Source organism: Salmo salar, chromosome 19 (genome assembly GCF_965601325.2).
Source record: "Salmo salar chromosome 19, fSalSal1, whole genome shotgun sequence".
Taxonomy (NCBI): Eukaryota; Metazoa; Chordata; class Actinopteri; order Salmoniformes; family Salmonidae; genus Salmo; species Salmo salar.
The window spans coordinates 70339328-70363039 of NC_138309.1; the positions used below are offsets into that span (position 1 = coordinate 70339328).

Genomic DNA, 23712 nt, shown 5'->3' on the forward strand with positions numbered 1-23712 from the left:
ATCCTCCTTTATTCCCATTATAACAATATTATTGTTCATACTTCTGCACTTTAGAGCAAGTAATTCGGCTTTCATTGTTTTATTTTCATACTGTAGCCTCTCTGTAGTGTCTTTTAGGGAGTCCACAGTAGTTTTCAATATCTTATTTTTCGCTTGTATTTCTTCCATCATTTTACTACTGTAATGCATTCCTTTGGCCTCAACCTCCCCCAGTAGCCCAGGCAATAGATCCAGTTTGTTTCACTGATCGCTCTGTCCATATACCCACTTTAAGGTGTACACTCCACAGAGCTGGGCTTTATGGAAGAGTGGCCAGAAGAAAGCCATTGCTTATAGAAAAAATAAGCAAACACGTTTGGTGTTCGCCAAAAGGCATGTGGGAGACTCCCCAAACATATGGAAGAAGGTACTCTGGTCAGATGAGACTAAAATTGAGCTTTTTGGCCATCAAGGAAAAGGCTATGTCTGGCGCAAACCCAAAACCTCTCATCACCCTGAGATGTTTTTCATCGGCAGGGACTGGGAAACTGGTCAGAAATGAAGGAATGATGGATGGCTCTAAATACAGGGAAATTCTTGAGGGAAACCTGTTTAAGTCTTCCAGAGATTTGAGACTGGGACGGAGGTTCACCTTCCAGCAGGTCAATGACCCTAAGCATACTGCTAAAGCAACACTTGAGTGGTTTAAGGGGAAACATTTAAATGTCTTGGAATGGCCTAGTCAAAGCCCAGACCTCAATCAAATTGAGAATCTGTGGTATGACTTAAAGATTGTTGTACACCAGCGGAACCCATCCAACTTGAAGGAGCTGGAGTAATTTTGCCTTGAAGAATGGGAAATAATTCCAGTGGCTAGATGTGCCAAGCTTATAGAGACATACCCCAAGGGACTTGGAGCTGTAATTGGTGCAGAAGGTGGCTCTACAAAGTATTGACTTTGGGGGTGTCACGTCCTGACCAGTATAGGGGTTATTTTGTTATTTGTAGTTTGGTCAGGACGTGGCAGAGGGTATTTGTTTTATGTGGTTCGGGCTGGTTGTGTTAGTTGTAGGGTGTTTGATTTAGTATTCCGGGTTTTGGGCACTGTTCTATGTTTATGTATTTCTATGTTCAGTCTAGTTATTTCTATTTCTATGTTTAGGTAATTGGGGGTTGAACCCTCAATTGGAGGCAGGTGTTTTCTCGTTGCCTCTGATTGAGGGTTCTATAAATAGGTATGTGTTTGTTTTAGTATTTGTGGGAGATTGTGCTAGGTATAGCTTTGTTGCCTTACCGGCCTGGTATTAGTCGTTGTGTTTTTGTTGTGTACGTATTTATTTTGGTTTACCTTCTTTGTCCGTTTAAATAAAAAGAAGATGAGTGCACATTTCCCCGCTGCGTCTTGGTCCACTTTAACCTACGACAACCGTGACAGGGGGGGTGAATAGTTATGGACGCTCAAGTTCATTTTTTTTGTCTTATTTCTTGTTTGTTTCACAATAAAACCTATTTAGCATCTTCAAAGTTGTAGGCATGTTGTGTAAATCAAATGATACAAATCCCCCCAAAAAACATTTTAATTCCAGGTTGTAAGGCAACAAAATAGGAAATATTCCAAGGGGGGTGAATACTTTCGCAAGCCACTGTAACTGCCCCACACTAAGTAATACATTTAATTAGTAGTCTATCAAAGTAATCAGACCAATTATTTCACCAAATGTAACTTTTACTATATGTAACTGCTTTGCTTTAAATAGTGAAATAAAACTTTTTAAACTTCTTCAAATTCCACAAAAATACTTTGAAAGAGCTAAAGCAAGCCCCACAACTTTACTTGTAAAAGTTACCGTCTAGTTATTATTATTATTAATTATAATGTTATTAATATTGTAATAATTATTTCCCACTTTTTAGGTGAGACTTGCAAAGCAAAAGTCCTGACTTTAAATCTTCGTCATACTTCTGACTGTAATGGTCTGGGTGTAGCTGGTGCAGAGGAGTCAGGCGCAGGACAGCAGAGATGAGTAATTAAAGTAACTTTACTCAAAATACCAAGTACATGTAGAATTACCAAGCCCACACAAAAGGACCGAAATACAATAAACAAAAACGCACAAAAACCATGGGGAAAACAGAGGGTTAAATAATGAACATGTAATTGGGGAATTGAAACCAGGTGTGTAAAACAAAGACAAAACAAATGGAAAATGAAAAGTGGATCGGCGATGGCTAGAAGGCCGGTGACGTCGACCGCCGAACGCCGCCCGAACAAGGCGAGGGACTGACTTCGGCGGAAGTCGTGACACTGACTTTTTATTATTATTATTTAGCACGCTACTCATCTTACAACGTTTAAGCTAGAAATGCAGTTCGAACTTTAAAACGTGTACACTTGTCAGGACCAGTGTGCTAACATATAACTTCTTGAAATCTTTTATTAGAGTTTTTAAGTTATACATTTTTTGGTCCTTCTTTTTGTCCTCCATCGACTTCCTGGCATTTTCTTAACATTCTAAAGGCCACATTTTGAAGTTCACTTTCCTTGCTTTGTCTAAAAACTATCATGAATCTGGCAAAGTTTTGTAGGTGAGAGTGCAGTATTTGTTTAGTTTCAAAGCACTAATGTTTCTTAGCAAGTTTCTCACACTGGCTTTAGCAATGAAGGGAGCAGTCCTGCCAAGGCAACTGTTGCCTAGAAACAACTGCCTCGGCCAACAACTGCCACCGATCATTTCTCATTGCACTTCTTTCAGTTTTCGCACGCAACAACTGCAGTTTAGACACTGACCACAACCACACAACTACTGACCACACAACTACTGAAACACACAACTAGTGACCACAACCAAACCACAGCACTACTGAGTACATCTACTGACCATACCTACTAACCACAACAACACAACTACAGACCATAACTAATGACTACAATGACTGACCACAACTCCTCACCAACTACTGACCACAACCACACAACTACTAACCACAAGAACACAACTACAGACCATAACTAATGACCACAATGACTGACCACAACTACTTACCACAACCACACAGCTACTGACCACAACTACTGACCACAACAACAGAACTACATACCATTACTACTGACCACAACTAATGACCACAACAACTGAGGACAACTACTGACCACACAACTACTGAACCACACAACTACTGAACACAACCACAAAACTACTGACAGACCACGACTACTGACAACAGCTGCTGACCACAACAGACCACAAATACTGACAACTACAGACCACAACCATTCAACTACTGACCGCAACCACACAACTACTGACCACAACCACACAACTACTGACCACAACAAGTAAACACAACTACTGACCACACAACTACTGAACCACACAACTGACTACAATCACACAACTACTGACCACAACCACAAAACTACTGACCACAACTACTGACCACTACAGACTACAACTACTGACAAGTAATGACCACAACCAGCATCGGCCCGTGCTTACTGAGGTATAGCCTACAGCAGGGATGGGCAACTCCAGTCCTCAGGGGCCGGAGTAGTGTCACACTTTTTACCCATCCCTAGTCAACACAGCTGATGAAACTAATTGCATTCTAACTGAAGATTATGATTAGTTGATTATTGGTGTAAGATGTGTTAGCTGGGGCAAAAGTGTGTCACCAATCAGGCCACAGAGTACTGGAGTTTCCCATCCCTGGTCTACAGTGTCACCTGAAATGTAATTTTAGGAGTGCCTATCTTTGTGGTAGGCCTACTGTTTGTAAAACACAAAAAGAAAGATGGCCGGTCCGGACCAAAAAAAGACGTCCAAAAGACGTCAGCATCGGTCCGTGCTTACTGGGGTGTAGCCAACCAGGTCGCCCGCAATGGAATTTTATGAATGCCCATCCATGTGGTAGGCCCACAGTTTGTTAAACAGGCCGTTGCATTGGCTTTATTAGTCCTGATTCCCGTGACTAATCAGTTTGGCTATTTAAGGTCTGAATATCAGCTACCCAACTTTATCAGGAGGAGTTATCCAGAGCCTATTTGCAATGTGTTCACGCAGCGGGAAATACAGAAGTATTTTATTTTCGCTATGATCAGCTCGTAAAATTGTATGGATACAAACTGGAAACCACTGATCATTTAGTACACGGGATAAAACTCCTGAACAGCAGTTGTGAGTAGCCTGACTGTTCATTCCATATTGTCCATTTTACTTTGACCTGTCCTGTTTTTGGGATATGTGACTTGTTTCAGGAAACTAGGCGTATGTCGTACATCACTACTTCACAGAAAAGCCTTCTGGAACATGTGAACTTTCATGTGCCTTAATAACAAACTTGTATGCCATCTGTAAATACAAATCAATTTTTTAAATTACGAGCCTAGTTGGTTTAGCAACAGAAAAAGTCAGCAACCTTCCCGCTAGCCAAGATTGACTTAGATAATGAGTGGGCTGGACATGCCGAGAGATGAGTTCGGATTGGTCTGCCATGTAGCTCGCTTCTGTCTATAACATGAGCTGGTCAGTATGTGCTGGTAATCCTTTCTAACTCTGCTTTTTTGAAAGATATCACGTAGTAGAACTGCATAAGAATTGCTCTCCACTTTTTCAAGGACCGAGTTTTGAAATCAGTGTAATTCGAATTTGATGGCTAAGGAGATGGACAAAATTCTGGCCTTTGATTGAAAATATGCAGACGGAGTCGAAAAGAGAGCACTGTTGTATAAAACGCCTGTCTCCGGATTACATCTTCAAACTAAGAGCAACCATGACATCCGTGACAGAGAGGGAGAAGCGTCCATCCATGTATACGGGTAAGATAGTCTAGCTAAAAACATATTCAGATATTACATGTTTCTAATTTTGTCAGAAAGTTATTTTCATTTCAAGTTAAAGTGTACTGTTAGCTAGCTATCTAACGTTAGCTGGCTGGCTCACTAGCTAACGTTATGTGTATGATCTGTGTAGTTATATTATTCGTATTTCAGAGTCATTTGCATTGCTAGTTATAGCCTAATTTTAGCTAGCTAACACTGAACCTGGTTGGTTAGCTACCTGCAGATTGTAACGATCGTCTGAAAGAGGGGACCAAGATGCAGCATGGTTAGTGCTCATCATGAAATGTATTTACTGAGAACACTTTAGACAAAATAACAAAACGACCAACAGTACCGTCAGGTGCAAAACACTAAACAGAAATAACTACCCACAAAACCCCAAAGGAAAACAGGCTGCCTAAGTATGGCTCCCAATCAGCGACAACGATGTACAGCTGTCCCTGATTGAGAGCCATACCTGGCCAAAACAAAGAAATACAAAAACATAGAAAAAAGGACATAGAATGCTCACCCAAATCACACCCTGACCAAACCTAAATAGAGACATAAAAAGGCTCTCTCAGGTCAGGGTGTGACACAGATTCATGTAGCGTAGTAATGTTATGAGTTGGGGTTATGGTTCATTGTTTAGCTAGCTACCTACATGTCTAAAAAAAAAGACTCCCCTATGCAACTAACCATTTCAATAGAACGTTAATCATTTCGTTGCAATAACTGTCGATAGACGTATCTGGTAAATTTGCTCTAGCTTTCTGCTCCGATTTCAGAGCACTCTCATCTGAGTGAGCCAGAGCGCAGAATAACTTACGAATTAATGAACGCTCAACACCCTTTGAAAATGGCTGGTGTCAGTAAACGTTGGCAAAAAAGCGTCATTAAATTGTTGTCTGCAGCACAGTTTCAGTCACCAACACTCTGGATAACATAAAAACAGCCTTACCAGCTCTGCTAGGGCGAGTCAAATGGTCAGAGTGAGCTGTTGTCTCATTTGTGTCTGGAAGTAGCTAACAAAGTAGCCAACCTTAGCCAGTTACCTTGGGTGCTTGACTGCTGTTAGGTCAGAATGCTCGGATCAACCCTACTCTTCGGCCAGAAAGTCCAGTGTGCACTCTGAACGCTCCGAAAGCGAAACACTCTGAATTTACAAACTGACAATCTGACAACGCTCTGAGTTTATGAACGCCCAGTGCTCTCTCTGAGCACACTCTGGCACTCGACATTAAATGTAAAACACAAACGTAGTATAAACCAGCCTTTAGTCTTGAAATCTTGGATGTTTAATACATGGCCTCACATGTGAATCCTTAAATAGATGGGTGGGGCTAAGGCTTTAGAGGGTTTGAACGATCCTGAATGGGTGTAGACACAGAAGAGCACTCAAGTAGGTCTACCAAAACATTCAAGGGCCATTTCCTCAAAAGTGAGGTTACAAGTTTATCAACTTTCAAAGCAGAATTACTTTCCCATTGTTCCTCAACTGTAATGTATGATATACTATTTTCTAGCTCTGAGTCTCTACTTTTATCCAATGTAAAAAACACAATTTTGCTACATAAGACCGAATCGAGACGGTCGGTCACATATTGCTAAAGGCCTGTTTTGTCTGCATGCTGTTGTTCACTGATTGATTTGCAGCACGTTCCTGGCTATGCCTTGTTTTTGGGCCAGATCCACAGCTGAGCAATTTAAGGTGTACTGAAAAATTCATCCTAAAGTATTCTGAAACATGAAATGCAGTGCTTAATTTGAGCCGACAGGATCCGGCATCTCTCCATTTTGGACTGTTTCCTTCCGGAACCAATTTGGCCAGATCCAGTACCTCTCTGGGCATGAATGTTTTTTCTCTCACTTTTTGCAATGTAAACAATTGAATAAAATAGATAATTTGAGTTTCTTCTTCATTAATTCTCCTGCCCCCCAAAAAACACAATGTGAAAAAGTAGATTTTCATTACAGGCCTGATAGTCCGAGAGTTGATTCAGGTTGGGCCGGCCCGGGCTTATGGTTTGCGCAACATTGTAACCTACAGTATATTTGAGACAAGCGGGCACTGTGTGAGAAGCGCACCTGTTTCTCTCAGAACTAGAAGGAGATTAACTTTTTATGATCTTTCTCCATTTCTCTGCTCTGATAGCCGTGAGCCTGCAACTCTCCTCTCTCCAGTGTTGCACTTTGTAATCTATATCCTTATAGAATCATAGCCGTGCGAACGGTTCTGGAGGAGCTGCATCACCCCTAATAAATTTGCCAAAGTTATAGAATTACTGCTATCTGTTCAGAAAGAAATGAAATAATTTAGAATAGCTTACTACACCATGAGAAGGCCTATAATTTAGCCACAAAGGATCAATCAATCTATTTAAAAAAAAAATATATTATCTGTCTCATAACCCCTTACACCCATGTGTTTCAAAACTCCTTAACGTTGGTGGCAGCTCAGTTGCCACTAGTTTTAGTTTTACAAAACACTTCATTTTAACAATGAATTAGCACACAATACAGCGGATGTATAAGAAAATACAGTATATTGAACTTTAGTGACTTTTCTACCAAAACCAAAGTGTGGATTGCAGTCACTTCTTAGAGCAGTCTAATCTCAGTTAACCCAGAACTAAAATATTGTGTAATTTGGTCAGCTGCGTGATTCAATTTTGGGTCCATATGTCACACTCTGACGTAGAGAGCTGTTTTTTTTCTCTGTTTAGTTAGGTCAGGGTGTGATAGAGGGTGGGCATTCTATGTTTGCATTTCTATGTTTTGGCCGGGTATGGTTTCCAATCGGAGGCATCTGTCTATCGTTGTCTCTGATTGGAAGCCATACTTAGGCAGCCTTTTTTTCTTTTAGTTTCCGTGGGTAGTTGTTCTCCGTTTAGTTGTTATGTTGCCTGACGGAACTGTTTGCTGTCGTTTTGTTTCTTTTGTATAAGTGTTCGTTTTTCATTAAAATATATTATGAGCACGCAACACGCTTGGTCTCCTCTATACGACGCATGTGACAGAACCTCCCACCACCAAGGGACCAAGCAGCGTGATATGGAGCTATGGACAATTAAGGAGATAAGGAGGAGTATATCTTGGGTTTTGGAGGAGTTAGGGGCAGGAGAGGAGCGCCTCCCAGGGGAACAGGTATTGGACAAGTGTCGTGGCCTACCAGGGAGGAACGAGAGGCACCCCCCAAACATTTTTTTTGGGGGGGTCACACGGGTAGTTTGACTGGGCAAGGGGTGAGACCTGAGCCAACTATCCGTGCTTATTTTGGTGAGCATGTGCCTGCCTCTCGCACTCTCTCCAGTGCGCCTCCATAGCCCAGTACGTCCTGTGCCTGCTTCTCGCACTCTCTCTCCAGTGCGCCTCCATAGCCTGGTACGTCCTGTGCCTGCTCCTCGCACTCTCCCTCCAGTGCGCCTCCATAGTCCAGTACGTTCGGTGCCTGCTCCTCGCACTCTTCCTCCAGTAAGCCTCCATAGCCCAGTATGGCTGGTGCCTGCTTTGAGCACTCGGTCCTCAGTGCGTCTCCCCAGTCCGGTGAGACCTGTTCCAGCTCCACAAAGAAAGCCTCCAGTGATAATCAATGGTCCGAAGCCTGTAGAGATGATCCAGGGCACGAAGCCTGTAGGGATAATCCATGGCCCGGCACCTGTAGAGCTGATCCATGGCACGAAGCCTCCAGTGATGATCCATGGCGCGGAACCTGTAGAGATGATCCATGACAAGGAGCCTGCAGAAACGGTCCCTAGTCCGGAACCTACAACGACGCTCTCCAGTCCGGAGCCTCCGGCGACGCTTCTCAGTCCGGAGCCTCCGGCGACGCTCCTCAGTCCGGAGCCTCCGGCGACGCTCCCCAGTCCGCAGCCTCCAGCGACGGTTTGCAGCCCGGAGTCTTCAACGGCGGTCTTCAGCCCAGAGTCTTCAACGGCGGTCTGCAGCCCAGAGTCTTCAGCGGCGGTCTGCAGCCCAGAGTCTTCAACGGCGGTCTGCAGCCCAGAGTCTTCAGCGGCGGTCTGCAGCCCAGAGTCTTCAGCGGCGGTCTGCAGCCCAGTGTCTTCAGCGGCGGTCTGCAGCCCAGAGTCTTCAGCGGCGGTCTGCAGCCCAGAGTCTTCAGCGGCGGTCTGCAGCCCAGAGTCTTCAGCGGCAGTCTGCATCCCAGAGTCGTCAGTGGCGGTTGGCGTCCCAAAGCCTCCAGCAATGATCCACGGTCTGGTTCCTCCGGACACACAGAAGCGGGGGGATCAGTGGGCGGTGGGGGTGCTACGCCCTGAACCAGAGCCGCCACCAATTATAGATGCCCACCCGGACCCTCCCCTATAGGTTCAGGTTTGCGGCCGGGAGTCCGCACCTTTGGGGGGGGGGTACTGTCACGCTCTGACCTAGAGAGCTGTTTTTTCTCTGTTTAGTTAGGTCAGGGTCTGATAGAGGGTGGGCATTCTATGTTTGCATTTCTATGTTTTGGCCGGGTATGGTTTCCAATCGGAGGCAGCTGTCTATTGTTGTCTCTGATTGGAAGCCATACTTAGGCAGCCTTTTTTCCTTTAGTTTTCGTGGGTAGTTGTTCTCCGTTTAGTTGTTATGTTGCCTGACTGAACTGTTTGCTGTCGTTTTGTTTCTTTTGTGTAAGTGTTCGTTTTTCATTAAAATATATTATGAGCACGCGACCCGCTGCGCCTTGGTCTCCTCTATACTACGCATGTGACACCATAGGTGTTAGAAATTGGGAGTTCCGGTTTGCGAAGTCCTCACCGTCAGCAAAAGGAAGCTCTTCCTCGTGTCCTTGCAACAGTTATTTCACAACAGTTTTTGTGAATAAAATGTTCTATATGTTCCCTTTAACATCCAGTTTTGTGTGCTTATTCTTTTACCATTGATACATTTTAGGCTATTTTGAGATCTTAATGTACATCAGGTACTGCTGGAAAGTCTACCAATGGCATATGCATCTCTTTGTGAGAAATTACACTGGTCACTGAAAATATTTATAAAGTATTTATAAAGTATAAATAGCCCACACTTTTGATGAGGCCACACAAAAAAGATTTAAATAATTATTAGTAAATGATTTATAAGGACCTACATCTTATGAATGGAGTAATGATTAAGTTATTATAAAGTGCTACCAAATATTGTTTCTAAAATATTGTTTCTGTAGTTAATAAATGATTCCAGTGGTTGATGTTCATGCTGAAGTTAATTGTGGGCCCTTATGCTTTGTCATCATTGTTAGTGAATGAGTGTAAATGTCTGGAAAATCACAAGCTATATAATGGGAAATCACATATGTATTAGCGAATGCTACCAAAGTGCTACCGAAATGGGGACCTAAAGCTAGCTGACAAGCTAGCTAAAGGGTGGCAGTAGTGGCAGATGTTACTGTATGGCTCATTGAATGGCAAGCCAAGGGAAGCAGATATCATGTTTTAAATGTCCTTCTTACAGGTGGGAGCTAGCATTGCGGTAGAATTGGGAACCAGCATGGATCCTATTTGGTAGATTTGATTGAATCTGGATGCAATAAACCAATATAACTTTCTGATTGATTACGATTTGATCTCTGGCCTCTAACTGATTTGTAATCTCCATACAGGATGCGGAAACGGAGAGAAGGTATGTATCAGGAAACCCATTTTTTGGTTACAATTTGGAACTTTCATGTACACCTCTTTCCATGACATAGACTGACCAGGTGAATCCAGGTGAAAGCTATGATCCCTTATTGATGTCACTTATTAAATCCACTTCAATAGTTGGAGATGAAGGGGAGGAGACAGGTTAAAGAAGGATTTTTAAGCCTTGAGAAAATTGAAACATGGATTGCGTATGTGTACCATTCAAAGGGTGAATGGACAAGACAAAAAATGTAAGTGCCTTTGAACTGGGTATGGTAGTAGGTGCCATGCGCACCGGTTTGTGTCAAGAACACAACCATGGGAAGCATTGGAGTGAACGCTTTCGAGCCCTTGTAGAGTCCATGCCCTGATGAATTGAGACTGTTCTGATGGCCAAAGAGGGGTGAAATATATTTTTTTTACTGAGTGGAATGGCTGCGTGACCAGACTCTCAGGACGCCTGCTAAAATACCGTACATTCTGCGCATGTGCTACTTTCCACAATTGTTTTTAATTCCAGTAGTCTGCTGCTGCTCCCCCCTCCTTTCCTGTTCTACTCACCCTGAGGTGATGATCAGATGTCTTTGTCCGTTGTAAGACATGTTGTACAAACAACGACATGATCAACCATACAAATCGAATTTACCGCCTACACACATTGCAACCTGAGTGCAGCAGACTGATCACATGTTGAGAAAAACTCTGGTTACCGCTAGGTGCCAAACGTTCGGCTGCTCAGAAGTGGAAAAGGCAACTCTTGCAAATTTCAATGATGCGCTGTCGAATAAATCGTGTGTTCCATGATCATTGAGAAGCAAAATAACAGTTTTATGTTATTGATGGTTAAAACACAGATTATTTGGCCCCAGTGCAATGTAAATACAGGACTAGTGTCGTGTCTTTGGGTTACCATTAAACGGAAGATATGTTTATCAATTAGCGCCCTGTAATTATTATCACGCGATTAAACTGATTAATCGTTTAATTGTAATTAACTAGGAGATCGGGGCACCAAGGAGAATATTCAGATTACAAAGCTATAATTTTCCTAATATAACTTTCCTGTACTATAATATTCTATTCTATTATAGTATAGGCCGATTATCTTGTGGTTTAAATGGTGTATTTTACCTCTAGTCCAGTCTCATTCCAAATGTCGTAAATTGTTGTATCTGCACGAACCCAGTCTTTACTAAAATCATCCATACATCAATTGTCTTAAAATCATTTATTTACTACACTAAGTAATTAACAGAAAAACATACAAACAGTAATTATCGTCACAAAGGATTGGTATAGGAATGTGCCCTTGTGGGCTAAACAGGCAGGTCGGCCTGTTGAACAATGGATCATAAAAGGTCAGCTGTGGCAGTTACACAGAGTTCATTAATATGAACAATTGACAATTGAAGGCTCACTCATTCGGGAACAATTGCAATCAATATATATTTACGCTCATGTGTCGTCGTGATCCTTGTTCGAGAGTTATTTTCTGTTGGGGAGTTTTGTCCGCGTTCTCTCTCTCTCTCTCGGTTAGAATGGATCTTTCAGAGCGACATTCATTAATGTCGTCATCGAATGGTTGTTTCGTTGGTCTTCGCGTTCGATGATATAATTTACTTAGCTGTAGACTAATAATTAATATCAAAGACTTGTTCTTATTCTGTCGGTATCAATAGTCTAAAAGTTAACCACGTGGTATGGTTCACTTTCAGTAGAGGAATTAGATGGTAGAACCTATGTGGCCACGGAGTGTAGGCCTGGTCTCAAGAAATGTAAATCAGGGGGTGTTTTATAGTGCCCATAGAACAGGCTTGTCAAATGACGGGTCCCTGGGGGCGTGCCTATGACTGAGTTAGATTTGGTTACAGAAATACAATTCTATCACATTACATCAGTACAATAGCATCTCAATGTCTTACAAAAGCTTTATCCTTATTAATACATTCCATACACCCATATGATGCAAGTCTTAAGCTGATGCTATTATATAAACAGTTTTATGGTAATATGGCTATATTGTCTCTTCTGAGTATCACAAAATTGTACCAAGCGGATCAGTTCGTAGCTGGATTCTTCACCAATCTTCCATACCTTCTCCAGAACACAAAATGTCGCTTGGCTCTCCAATTCTATGAGTTGGAAGAATTTCCTGTGTCTCTCTATGGGCCATGTGGCCAGAGACTCTCCTGGAATTTTAGAGGTTTTACGACCCTTTACACACAGGGTGGATTGGGGGGGGGGGGGGGTAGGTTGGGTGGTGGTGCAACAGGGAGGGGGTCAACTGTCCTCCCTGTACCATAAGAGGCCAACGTCATGACACTAGGCTACAAGTTACATGTAGGCTTGGTTATGTTGTCTTGTAGGCTAAATGCATTTGGTCATGTCGTCCTAAAGTAGCCAGCAAAACATATATTTCAGTGGAGGCTGCTGAGGGGAGGACGGCTCATAATTATGGCTTGAATGGAGCGAATGGAATGGCATCAAACACATGAAAGACACGTGTTTGATGTATTTGATAACATTCCACCTATTCCGCTCCAACCATTACCATGAGCCTTTCCTCTCCAATTAAGGTGCCACCAACCTCCTGTGATATCTTTTTTGGAATGCTCATTTCAAATCTCCTCTGTGCTTTTATTTTATCTGAGCAGCAGCTACTTTAAAAGTAATGCATATGCAGAACATTATATGGTTGTTTAGCTATGGGGAAGAGGCGTCCTGGGGGACGGGGTGGGACGATCTAGTCAATTTATTAATAGTGTGTTGTAACGCCCTGGCCATAGAGAGGTTTTTTTTTGTTCTTTATTTTGGTTAGGCCAGGGTGTTACATTGGGTGGGCGTTCTATGTTCATTTTTCTATGTTTTTGTATTTCTTTGTTGTGGGCCGTGTGTGGCTCCCAATCAGGCACAGCTGAAGTTCATTGTTGCTGATTGGGAGTCACACATAAGGAGCCTGTTTTTCCTTTGGGTTTTGTGGGGGATTGTTTCTGTTTAGATATTTTCCTAACAGGACTGTTTTGCTGTCGTGGTTTTGTTCATTTTTGTAGTGTTCTCTTTTGTTCTATTCAATTCCAAGATGAACACTAACTCCGCTGCACCTTGGTCAACTCTCTCTCCCGACAGCCGTTACATGTGTACACTATTTATAATGTATTTTATATTGTATATCTTAATGATCCTGACAAAGTATCGGCCATCTTGAGTGGAAATTGATACATAAAAGGAAACATAACCTATAATAAACCTTCTCATAAGACATTGTAAAAGCTCTAATCTTGGCAACCCATAGCCAAATGTTGCATGAGCACTGATTCTAGGATGTTGAGATTGGTGCAGGCGGCTGAACCAGGGCGGATCTTCTTAATGCTTACTTACTTATTGCTTGTTTACTGTGCTTATTCAAGTTTTCATAACGTGTTACCCATTTTTCTGTTAATGGTGTTTGCTGTGTGAGTATGACATCACATTTTATGTATGTTTTTGCATATGTACCACAATGGTCAAATAAACCTACATCTAAGAGTATCTGTGTGTGTATGTACCAATTTCTCTGCTTCCTTCTCTCCAGAATAGCAGAGACGATGAAGGCTACGGATCCAGAATTGCTTCAGGTGGATGAATTTAAAAATGAACAGCTCTTGAGTTTAACCATCAACCTCCTGCTTTTCATCCGGTCCCAGGTCCCTGTCACCAAGAAACTCTTTCAGAGCTGTGAGTTCAATATCGATTTATTTAAAGATCCTGTGCAATCACTTTTATTACATTAAGTGTTCATTAAGCCACAAGCTACAGATTTATAAACACTTTTCAAAATATATTTTCCTCCAAAATACTTTTACAATCTGAAAACATTTTTTAAACTGAAATGAATTGATTGCTTTTACGCTGGGAAAGTGGGAGGATATTATTGTCCAGGACCACAGCTGTGGTTCATTCACTTTTGCAGCCATGCTGTTGGCACTTAAACATTGTAAATGGGTGTACTAACCATCAAACATTATTGTGGAATGTTGTAATTCACGTTGACGTCAGAAATGTTTTTTCGACATGATTTTTCCCCAAAATAATTGAACTAGCTTTATCCTAGTATTTTGGTCATTTGGGAAGCTTTGAGTTGTCGCGTGTATTAATGTTGTTGTAATCGGACAAAACAAGTATCGTAATGGATATGGGCAATTGTCCTGATACTATAAGAATCCTAATATTTTTTGTTATTATCGGGAAAAAAGTAATTTCCTTGTGCCAGTGCAAATCTTTCAATCAAGTGCGAGGTGCTACGTGGTCGAAATAACTCAACTGTCTAGTTTGCCTGTCTGTAAAAATATCCTGCTGCACTGATTGGATAGAGAAGTGATCATCTGATCACTTCTCTCATATTTCAGTCTGTCATTTAGATTGCTGCTGCCTCCTGTAAGCCTGCTACTATGATAAAACAGGACGTTTGCTAGCATAGTATCTAACAAGCGGGGCGAGGGTAGGGAAAAGAAGATAAAATGCTGATGCGCATTCTGACTGAGTGACAGCCAACTTGTCTGCCCGCTGCAAATAGAGGACACACAGACTTTTAGGTCTATAAATGCGCAGGAAGATTTTGGTATTTTGCCAACATCTACTTTGGCATATTAAAACACTTTCATGTTTTTCGATCACGAGTATCATCCGACTATCAACTGTCATTTTACGAATACAATTACAAATACGAGTATGGCCAGGTCGACACACCCCTAGAAAGCAGATCAATCAGATGGCCTTCCTACCAGTTCTAAACTATGGCGACATCATCTACATGAATGCAGCTGCTGCTCGTTTTATCACGGGCGACTGGTTTTGCACTTACCATTGCATTCTCTACACTCTAAAAAAATGCTATTTTTTTTATTTTCTGTAACCCAGCGCTGAGTCACTATATTACATACCCAGCACTGGGTTATTTTGACCCAGCACTGGGTTATTTTGACCCAGCACTGTTGGGTTACGTGAATGACCCAACACGTTGAGTTACTTTATTTACCCAAAAATGTGGTTATTTTGACCCAGCAGTGGATTGCTTTTTACTCTTTTGCTGGGTTATTGTTATTCATGTCTTTTTGTTATTTCTTACTTTATTGCTGGTAAAACATTTTTAGAGTCTGTACATTTTCTAAAGGTAGCAATCCGTCTAACAACAACAATCAATTTTACAACGTTACTACACAGTCTATGAAATTCTTAAATTGACATATGGCCAATCATGACAAATTGTAGATAAAATGCTAAATGTTTATTGGCAGATATTAATTTCAGCTACAAAATGAAGTCATGCTAAAGATAAGACAAATAAGGAACACACAAATAAACAAAAATTTGAGGCACAATCCATGATTTGAAAAACACAGCAGCCCTAGCAATTAAAATTAAAGCTGAGGAAAGGGGCTGAAGAAAAGTAAACACTTTACACTCTACTCACCCAACCCCTTCCAGGTATACATTTTCAAATCAAATCAAATTTATTTGTCACATACACATGGTTAGCACAAGTGTAGTGAAATGCTTGTGCTTCTAGTTCCGACCATGCAGTAATATCTAACAATTGGAATTGTTGTAAAACAACAACGAAACATGTCTTGGTGAATGCCAGGGAGTAGAGGTGATTGTCCCTGAGAATGAAGGGTTTGGGTCTCTTGTTCTTTTGGTTGCCTGGCGGAGATATTCAGCCATATTGGTGTTGTTAGGCCCGAGACGAAGTGGCACGGCAAACTGTGCCAATATATCCTGCAAACACCGGCTTCGAGGTTATTATCACTTTTATACAACGGGTTACCAACATATTAAAATAATGATTGACATATCTAAATAAAAAAATATATTTTGATGAATTTATTCATACTATTTCATCCTTCCACAAGATATAGTCCCGACACAAATCTAGGGTTGCTACCCAAGCCGGCTGGTTGTTCGTTCTATCGGTTTGGTTGCTAGAGACGCGACCCAGTCGTTCAGTCTTTTTGTTCTATATCTATGAACGCGATCCAGTCGTTTGTTCCAAATGTTTCATTACCATACTGGCAGGCAACGTTCTTAACACTTGCTTGCTAGCTAGCCAACTATGGCTTACTTACAGTCAAGTCAAAAAGTGCAGCCAGAATAACAGCAAAGTAGCTGTGTATGCATTTGTTTAAGCTGTTTTCTAGTGACATTTATTTGGATACATCCATAACAATGAGCTAATGAGGCGAGATTTCGCCTAGCATTGAAAATGTGCTCACTCGTCAGGACACTGTTGTTCAGAGGAGCTAGCAAACAACACAGCTAACACAATCACTTCAAACTGAAGCTGGAAACACTGCAAACTAGCTGCACTTTATTTCATTTGACCTTTTTTCAATTGACATTTGTTTGTATACTGTATATCCATAAAATGTATGCCAGCTGACTCATGATTTCGACAGGCTAAGATACGCTGCCTGCCTGTCTGTCTCGTCCCGACACATTCATTACTATGGGACAGCTGGAGATCGAATTTGAATATTGAAACAATGTTGCAAATGTCGGAGAGACAGAAAGCAAGGTTTATACAAATCTCCCCGCTGTTGAAAATGAAATGTTAGTCTAAAAGAAATGTGATATAATGTCTAGGTGCTTTTTATAGTGGAGATCAAGTTTATAACGTGCCTTGCTGGGCTGATGAGACAGTGGATTGCGCAGTCAGAAGGAACAGAGTAAATAGGTATTTTAATGTCATAGATTTAGCCGGTGGTAACTTGTGGAATAGACACCGGATGGAATGTAGTTTTAATCTATCAGCATTCAGGATTAGGCTCACCCATTGTATAATATTCAATATTCCACGTATTCCATGTATACTTACGGGACATTATGACTTTTGGGCCTCATCAATGCATGGGTGGGCAGTCTTCTTTCCAACTCGTTACACTGTTGGTGGGAAAAGCACTCTCAGGACCATGTCGTCTTTAGTATCTGGGGGACAAAGACATAAAAAGCTTTTATGGGACAGACAAAATGGATAAAAGTGGATTAACATTTGAGACACTACTTTAATTTCTATATGTAGCTTCCTGAACTCGGTACACTTGGGGTGGGAGAAACACTCTCAGGACCATGTCCTCTTTGTATCTGGGCAGTCGGTGACAAAGGCATAACGTTAACACAGTTTAAGTGGAGAGTCAAACTGGATAGCCTAAACTTGGATGTACAATTTAGACACTCCTTTCATTTCAATATAATGTTAAAGTAACTGTCTGCATCCACATTGAGACTAGCTAGCCAGCTTACTAGCTAACTCAGAAACAATTAGGCTATAAAATCCACCATTAAAACATGAGTTATAAGCTTGCCAACTAGCTACAACCATGTTAAATTAACTCAGAGACAGGGAATAGGCCTAGCTAGCTTAATATAATATATAGCTAGCTAGCCAAACCGTATGAGAAACCTATTTAGAGCTAGCTAGCTAGCTAAACTATCTAGCTAAGTTTGCTAGCTAGCTTGCTCGATAAGATTATCTAACATTGTCAATGACTGATATAATATTTAATTATGATTATTAAACCTGAATGGATAATTAGTAATGTTAGCTTGCTAGATTTTTACTCGTCGTTTTTGGTCAGCCACTACACCTTGCCCAGTTGTCTGTCGAAAAGTAATTCCACTCAGCGCCCGTGTTGTGCCGAAAATCTCCCCCCTGCCGTAATTCTCCCTCCCCTTCTAATTTCCTTAATTTTGTAGCTAGAGTCTAATACTTTCTATGGCACACATCAAGTACTTTCTATAGAACAAACTTTGTCAGGATAGGCAACCAAAATTAATAATGAATGTATGTGTGTTATATTAAACATAGAGGGAGAAAAATGTTGGCAAGCAATACACATTTCAGAACAACTATGGCTGAATTATTATCCTTACACTTTCAAAAATACTATTCGAATAAGACATGGGAGAGATGAAGAATTTTGAGATTTATTTATAGACTAATACAAATCAGTAGCGGATTTAGGTACGGGCGGCATCTTGCCCCCATATGTGGGCGGGCGCGGGCCGTGAAGAGGGGGTTCGCCCATGGCGCCATACAAGGTAGAACCACCATATACACTTGAAACAAATAGCCAAACCGAAAACTGCAGACAAAAATGCTTTCTGCTGCTAAGATCAGTGAAATGTTAGCTATACGGACAATGGAGTGAAGAGTAGAAATCTCAACTAGCAAGCAAGTCACAGCAATGAACGCGAAGGGGGGGGGGGAGAATTCTAGCAGGGGGGAGATTTTTGGCACAACACCGGCTAGTCGACGAGATTAGGTAAATTGAGAACACTTTCTTTAACCTCAATGTCAACTTCTTTTCTACATTGCATTGTTGTTTTTAGCTGTAAAGATGATGTATTTGGGATGTTTTCAGTGTATTTTGAACGCTTTAGACAATGTGATTAATCACAAGAAAAAAAAGGGTGCACTAAAATTACAAAAAGTGAATTTGAGTTAACTGATTAACTTGGACAGCCCTAGTTTCTTTGTATTTCCTTTGTCTGTTTCCTTTGCTCCTGCTTTGATTGTGTAATTGCTTGGTCTTGTAATGCTTTTACCACAAATTTGAACATTTTCTAATCTGAGAGTCCTGAAATGCTGGGAATCCTGAGATTCATGTTCATTCCGGAAATGGTATTTAAAACCATAATGTAACGATCTTCGCTATATGAGCCCAGTACAGTTCCCACCAAGTGGTTTAATCCTATTGGTGCGATGCCTATGGTGTTTGCTTTTCATGCCAGTGACCCAGGTTCCTGCCCCGTCGTTTGCTACATTGGTGTCTGAAGTGGGATGGCGGCTGTGAGGCAATTGGAACGCACAGCCCAGATGTGTGAGGAGGCTGAGTAGTCTAAGCAAGGGGACGTGTATTCCCCTTTGTAGCGGGCAGTGTAGCAATCCTAACTATGAGCTGTGCTACAATTCCCACCAAGTAGTATTGGCGCCATGCGTAGGGTGTTTGCCTTTCACGCCATTCACCTGGTTTCGCTTCCCTGCCCTGCCATTTGCTATAATACCCAATGAAATATATCAAACATTATTGTATGTGCCACTTTAAATCACAAAATAATAAAAACATGTATTAATCTATTAGCGGTTTAATTGCTCACGCAATAAAAATATAATGCATTCTGATGAATGCTATTGACGGCAAAAACCTATTCTCTTTATAGTCTTATTAGAAATATGTATTTAATTGCTCAATTTATGTGTGTTTTACTTAGATGCCTCTGACGTTGTCCTTGACCCTACCACTGCCCACCCGAAACTTATAATTTCCCCTAAGGGTGACTTGGCAGAGTACACGGACACCTGGCAAGAAGTCCCAGAGAACCCCTCACGCTTCGACACCACCCTCAACGCCATCAGCCAGCAGGGCTTCCGAGAGGGACGTCACTATTGGGAGGTACAGGTAAGTGGGAAGACCTACTGGGAGATAGGTCTCACCTACCCAAGCATCCCACGCAAGGGCCGTGAGGAGGACTGCTGGCTGGGCCGTGGAGACGAGTCTTGGGCAATGGAGTTCTTTAATGGGGACTACACAGCATGGCATGACAGGGTGGCCCATGCGCTCCCTGTGGTGGCCGGACAGCACTTCACTCGCATCGGTATTTACTCCAGCTTCCCCGGGGGCCTGGTGTGCTTCCTGGGGGCCGACACTATGACCCCTCTCCACTGCTTCTATGTCGCCACCTTCACCAATGTCCTCCACCAAGCTGTGTGCCCTGGGCACGACAATCAGGGGTCCAACTGGAAGCCCCTTAAGATTTGCGATGCCTCACGCTCTGCCCCTACCCTCTGATGGAGGACAAATGCTAAGGGTGGAGGGAATGGGGGTGGTATATAACTTTTGTCATGTGTTTCTTTTGTGTGTTATGAACCATGCACACCAAGTCTGATTTTTTTTCTGCACACCTGGTCTGACTGTCTGGTGCTGCAATCTTATGTCCGCTTCCAATCCAAACAAGTTTGTGTATGTGTAAAAACTGACTAGCCTATATACATTTCCAGGAGCTTGAAACACACACCTAATGTTGAAACATTTGTTTCTACACCCTTCGGACTTTGTGTGCAGGCCCTTAGGCAAAGTTTTCATTTAGCTAAATTGATTTATTGTACATCCAGGATTAGCATGTGTATGCGACGTTTGTACGACAAAAATAACACACAATTCATTTTACAATACAATTCTTCATGTTTAATACAATAAAATGGTGTTTACATAGTCATTCCTTTGATGTGAAGTAATTTAAACAGTGTATTGCCCCAGATTCAAAAGGAGCCATAGTAAATTCACAATATTTCCTTTTTTATAGAATTTGTCTTCCTTTTCTATATAATAATTTTTCTATTTTTCTTTTCAAATATATTCCTGAGTACAATAGCATTTAAACCTGGAAAGCATTTAAAATATGATTTCCCCCTTCAACTCTATTCCAAAACAAGTGGAGCAAACACTCCTTTTAGTACAGGTTGGGCACTACATCACTGATTCATGTGTCGAGAGGATTCAAGAGTGCCATCTGTGTGATTGACAGGTATGTGTAGAATAGGTAACATGTCTACTCGGTTGCCAGCATACTGTTCACTACTGTGGCTTATAGAATAATTTTGTAATCATGTAAAAAATAAAATAAGAAAATGACTGATGAAATTAAACAAAGACTGTAAAAAGAAAATGGCAAAGAAATTCAAGATGGCACCGAATGTTTTCCTGAAGTTACTAGCAATCCGTAGTTGCAATCCTGTAAATTGCTCTGGAACGTTGCAGAAACATTGGAACAATGCAGTGTGCGAATTAGTACAGGTGAATTGTGAATGATAAGACTTGTAACCACCAGTAATAGCTGCCTCTGCAGATGACAGAGTATTTCTGGCTTTGGGACAAACATGAATATGCAATAACAAACTTAAATCTGTGAATGTGTGCTTTTGAAGAGCAACAAAGCACTGGCAATTGAATGTATTCATGATCAAATGTATGTGATTTTGGGTAAAATGTTAATGCATTTGATTTTGAAATTGAAGGATAAGGCCTGGTGCCTTTAACCATGGTAATGCTATAACTGTGACAATTTACCACACTGATATACAGTGAAACAATGGTTATTTGTGCTTTTGAGGCCAGATTCAATTCACTTATCACATGGATTACCTCCATTTCGACAAAGAAATTAAGGCATATGTTGTTTTACTTCAAACTCAACATTATTAGAAAATTGTTCACAAATAATGTTGTGCAAGAAATAAAAACAATGAATTTTGTGAATTTGTCAACATAAAAACAAGTTAAATTAACCAAGGCCATTTATAAGACATTGATACACTGAGTATACCAAACATTAGGAACACCTTCCTAATATTGAGTTGCACTCACCCTCCTTTTGCCCTTAGAACAGCCTCAATTCGTCGGAGCATGGAGTCTACAAGGTTTTGAAAGCATTCCACATGGATGCTGGCCCATGTTGACTCCAATGTTCAAGTACCATGTTTCATAAATGTTTCAACAGTGTCTCTGGAAAACTACCTCTTCATGTCAAGAAATGTTCCCTTCCCCCCAAACCTAAAGAAATGTCATTTGGCACAAATACTATTAGCTGTGATCTTTGCCAATAAATCAAATGCTTGTACAAAAGCTGGGGGGAAAAATTTGACAATTTTCAGATATAACAGATTCAGATATAACTGATTCCGTCCCCTAACCCTTTAATAACAACCCCACAAAAATGGCAGCAAATTTCCTGGGTCGGTAAAATAACATATATTTCACATAGCCTGTCGACAAAGATCCGATCAAATGGGATATCATTATTCTTAGGAATAACCTGAAGAAGAGGCAAGTATCACCACCAACACATGAACGCAGAGTTCCACTGTAGAAATTAATTTGGAGAGATTGTTTTGTGCTCAGCTACGCTACACCTGCAAAACGGCATTCTAGCCCAAACGGCGCAGTGTCCCACTGTGCCTGGATCATCCCTGAATTTTTAGACCGCTTGGTCAGTGTGTGGATTAGTCAGTCTCATCAGTCGGTCTGTCAGTCTGTGGTTGTCATTGGCGGTCAGTTGAAATGCAGTTCTTTTGTCAGCGTGGAGACTACGCAGGGAATCTGCTTTTTCTCGCTGAATCATGGGTCCTCGGACCAGGACTCGAAGCTGGTGGCCACTATGTAGTTGACACGTGTGAGGATCTGCATGATCTCCTGCTGCTTGCCAAACTCATTGAGGACATTGCAGAGTGCCTGAACAAACCAGGAGCCGCGCCCAGGGTTCCTCCACGAGTAGTACCCTACTCTCTCCAATTGGCACTGATGTCAGCGCGTGCGCACACACACGCACACACACACACACACACAGTAACGGCTGTCTTCGTGAAGAGAAGACCAAGGCGCAGCGGGTTGCATGTTCATCATTATTATTATTTATTAAATAAATGTGAACACGGAAAACAATAAACAAAGAGAACGACAGTTTCACCGGCTACGACAACTAGTAGTGCGAAATACAACTACCCACAATTAACAAACAAAACACATCCCTATATATAGGACTCTCAATCAAAGGCAACTACAAACACCTGCCTCCAATTGAGAGTCCAACACCCAATTACCTAACATAGAAAATACTAAACTAGAAAGAACATAGAAATACAAAAACATAGAACATAACCCAAAACCCGGAAATAATAAATCAAACACCCTTCTAAACAAACCACCACCCCGAACCACATAAAACAAATACCCTCTGCCACGTCCTGACCAAACTACAATAACAAATAACCCCTATACTGGTCAGGACGTGACACACACACAACTACGTTTCCAGCCAGAGTTTTTATGCGAGTAAAGTCATAACGTTTAAAAAGAATCACGACAGCTGTGATGGAAACAGGATTTTTTGGTACAATTTTATAAATGCAGACAGATAATTTGTTTGTTTGTCATGGTGGGATCTTTTTGTGTCAGTAAAATTAATTACGCCTTTATGCGCAAATATGGCTATAATAGCCATCATATCAAAGTAAATGTGGAGTCACGCGATGACATGGTGTGTGGTTCTACGACTCGGGAAACCATGCAGTTTATCATGCTACAGAAGAAATAAAATATTATGAACTTCACAGGGTGGTGAAAGTGCACGGTGATGAGCTTGATACCCCTTTCCAAGAAATATTGACGGTCTTATTCTGGTGACATGATGAGTGATGCTTGACTGCCATTTGACAAATAATAATATTCTCGCTCTTATTCATAATGGTCTCATCATGTAGAC

At 41.4% G+C, this 23712-nt stretch overlaps 1 protein-coding gene across 1 annotated transcript in view; it reads left to right on the plus strand.

Moving 5' to 3' along the window:
- si:ch211-28p3.4 (zinc-binding protein A33) overlaps positions 1-20464 on the plus strand; it is a 32270-nt gene extending 11806 nt beyond the window's left edge. The window contains exons 4-6 of the mRNA XM_014159315.3: positions 10398-10417; positions 13991-14133; positions 19666-20464. Of these exons, the coding sequence (XP_014014790.1) occupies positions 10398-10417; positions 13991-14133; positions 19666-20243 (741 nt within the window). The 3' untranslated portion in view covers positions 20244-20464. The remainder of the gene's footprint in view (positions 1-10397; positions 10418-13990; positions 14134-19665) is intronic.
- Positions 20465-23712: the final 3248 nt, after the last annotated feature.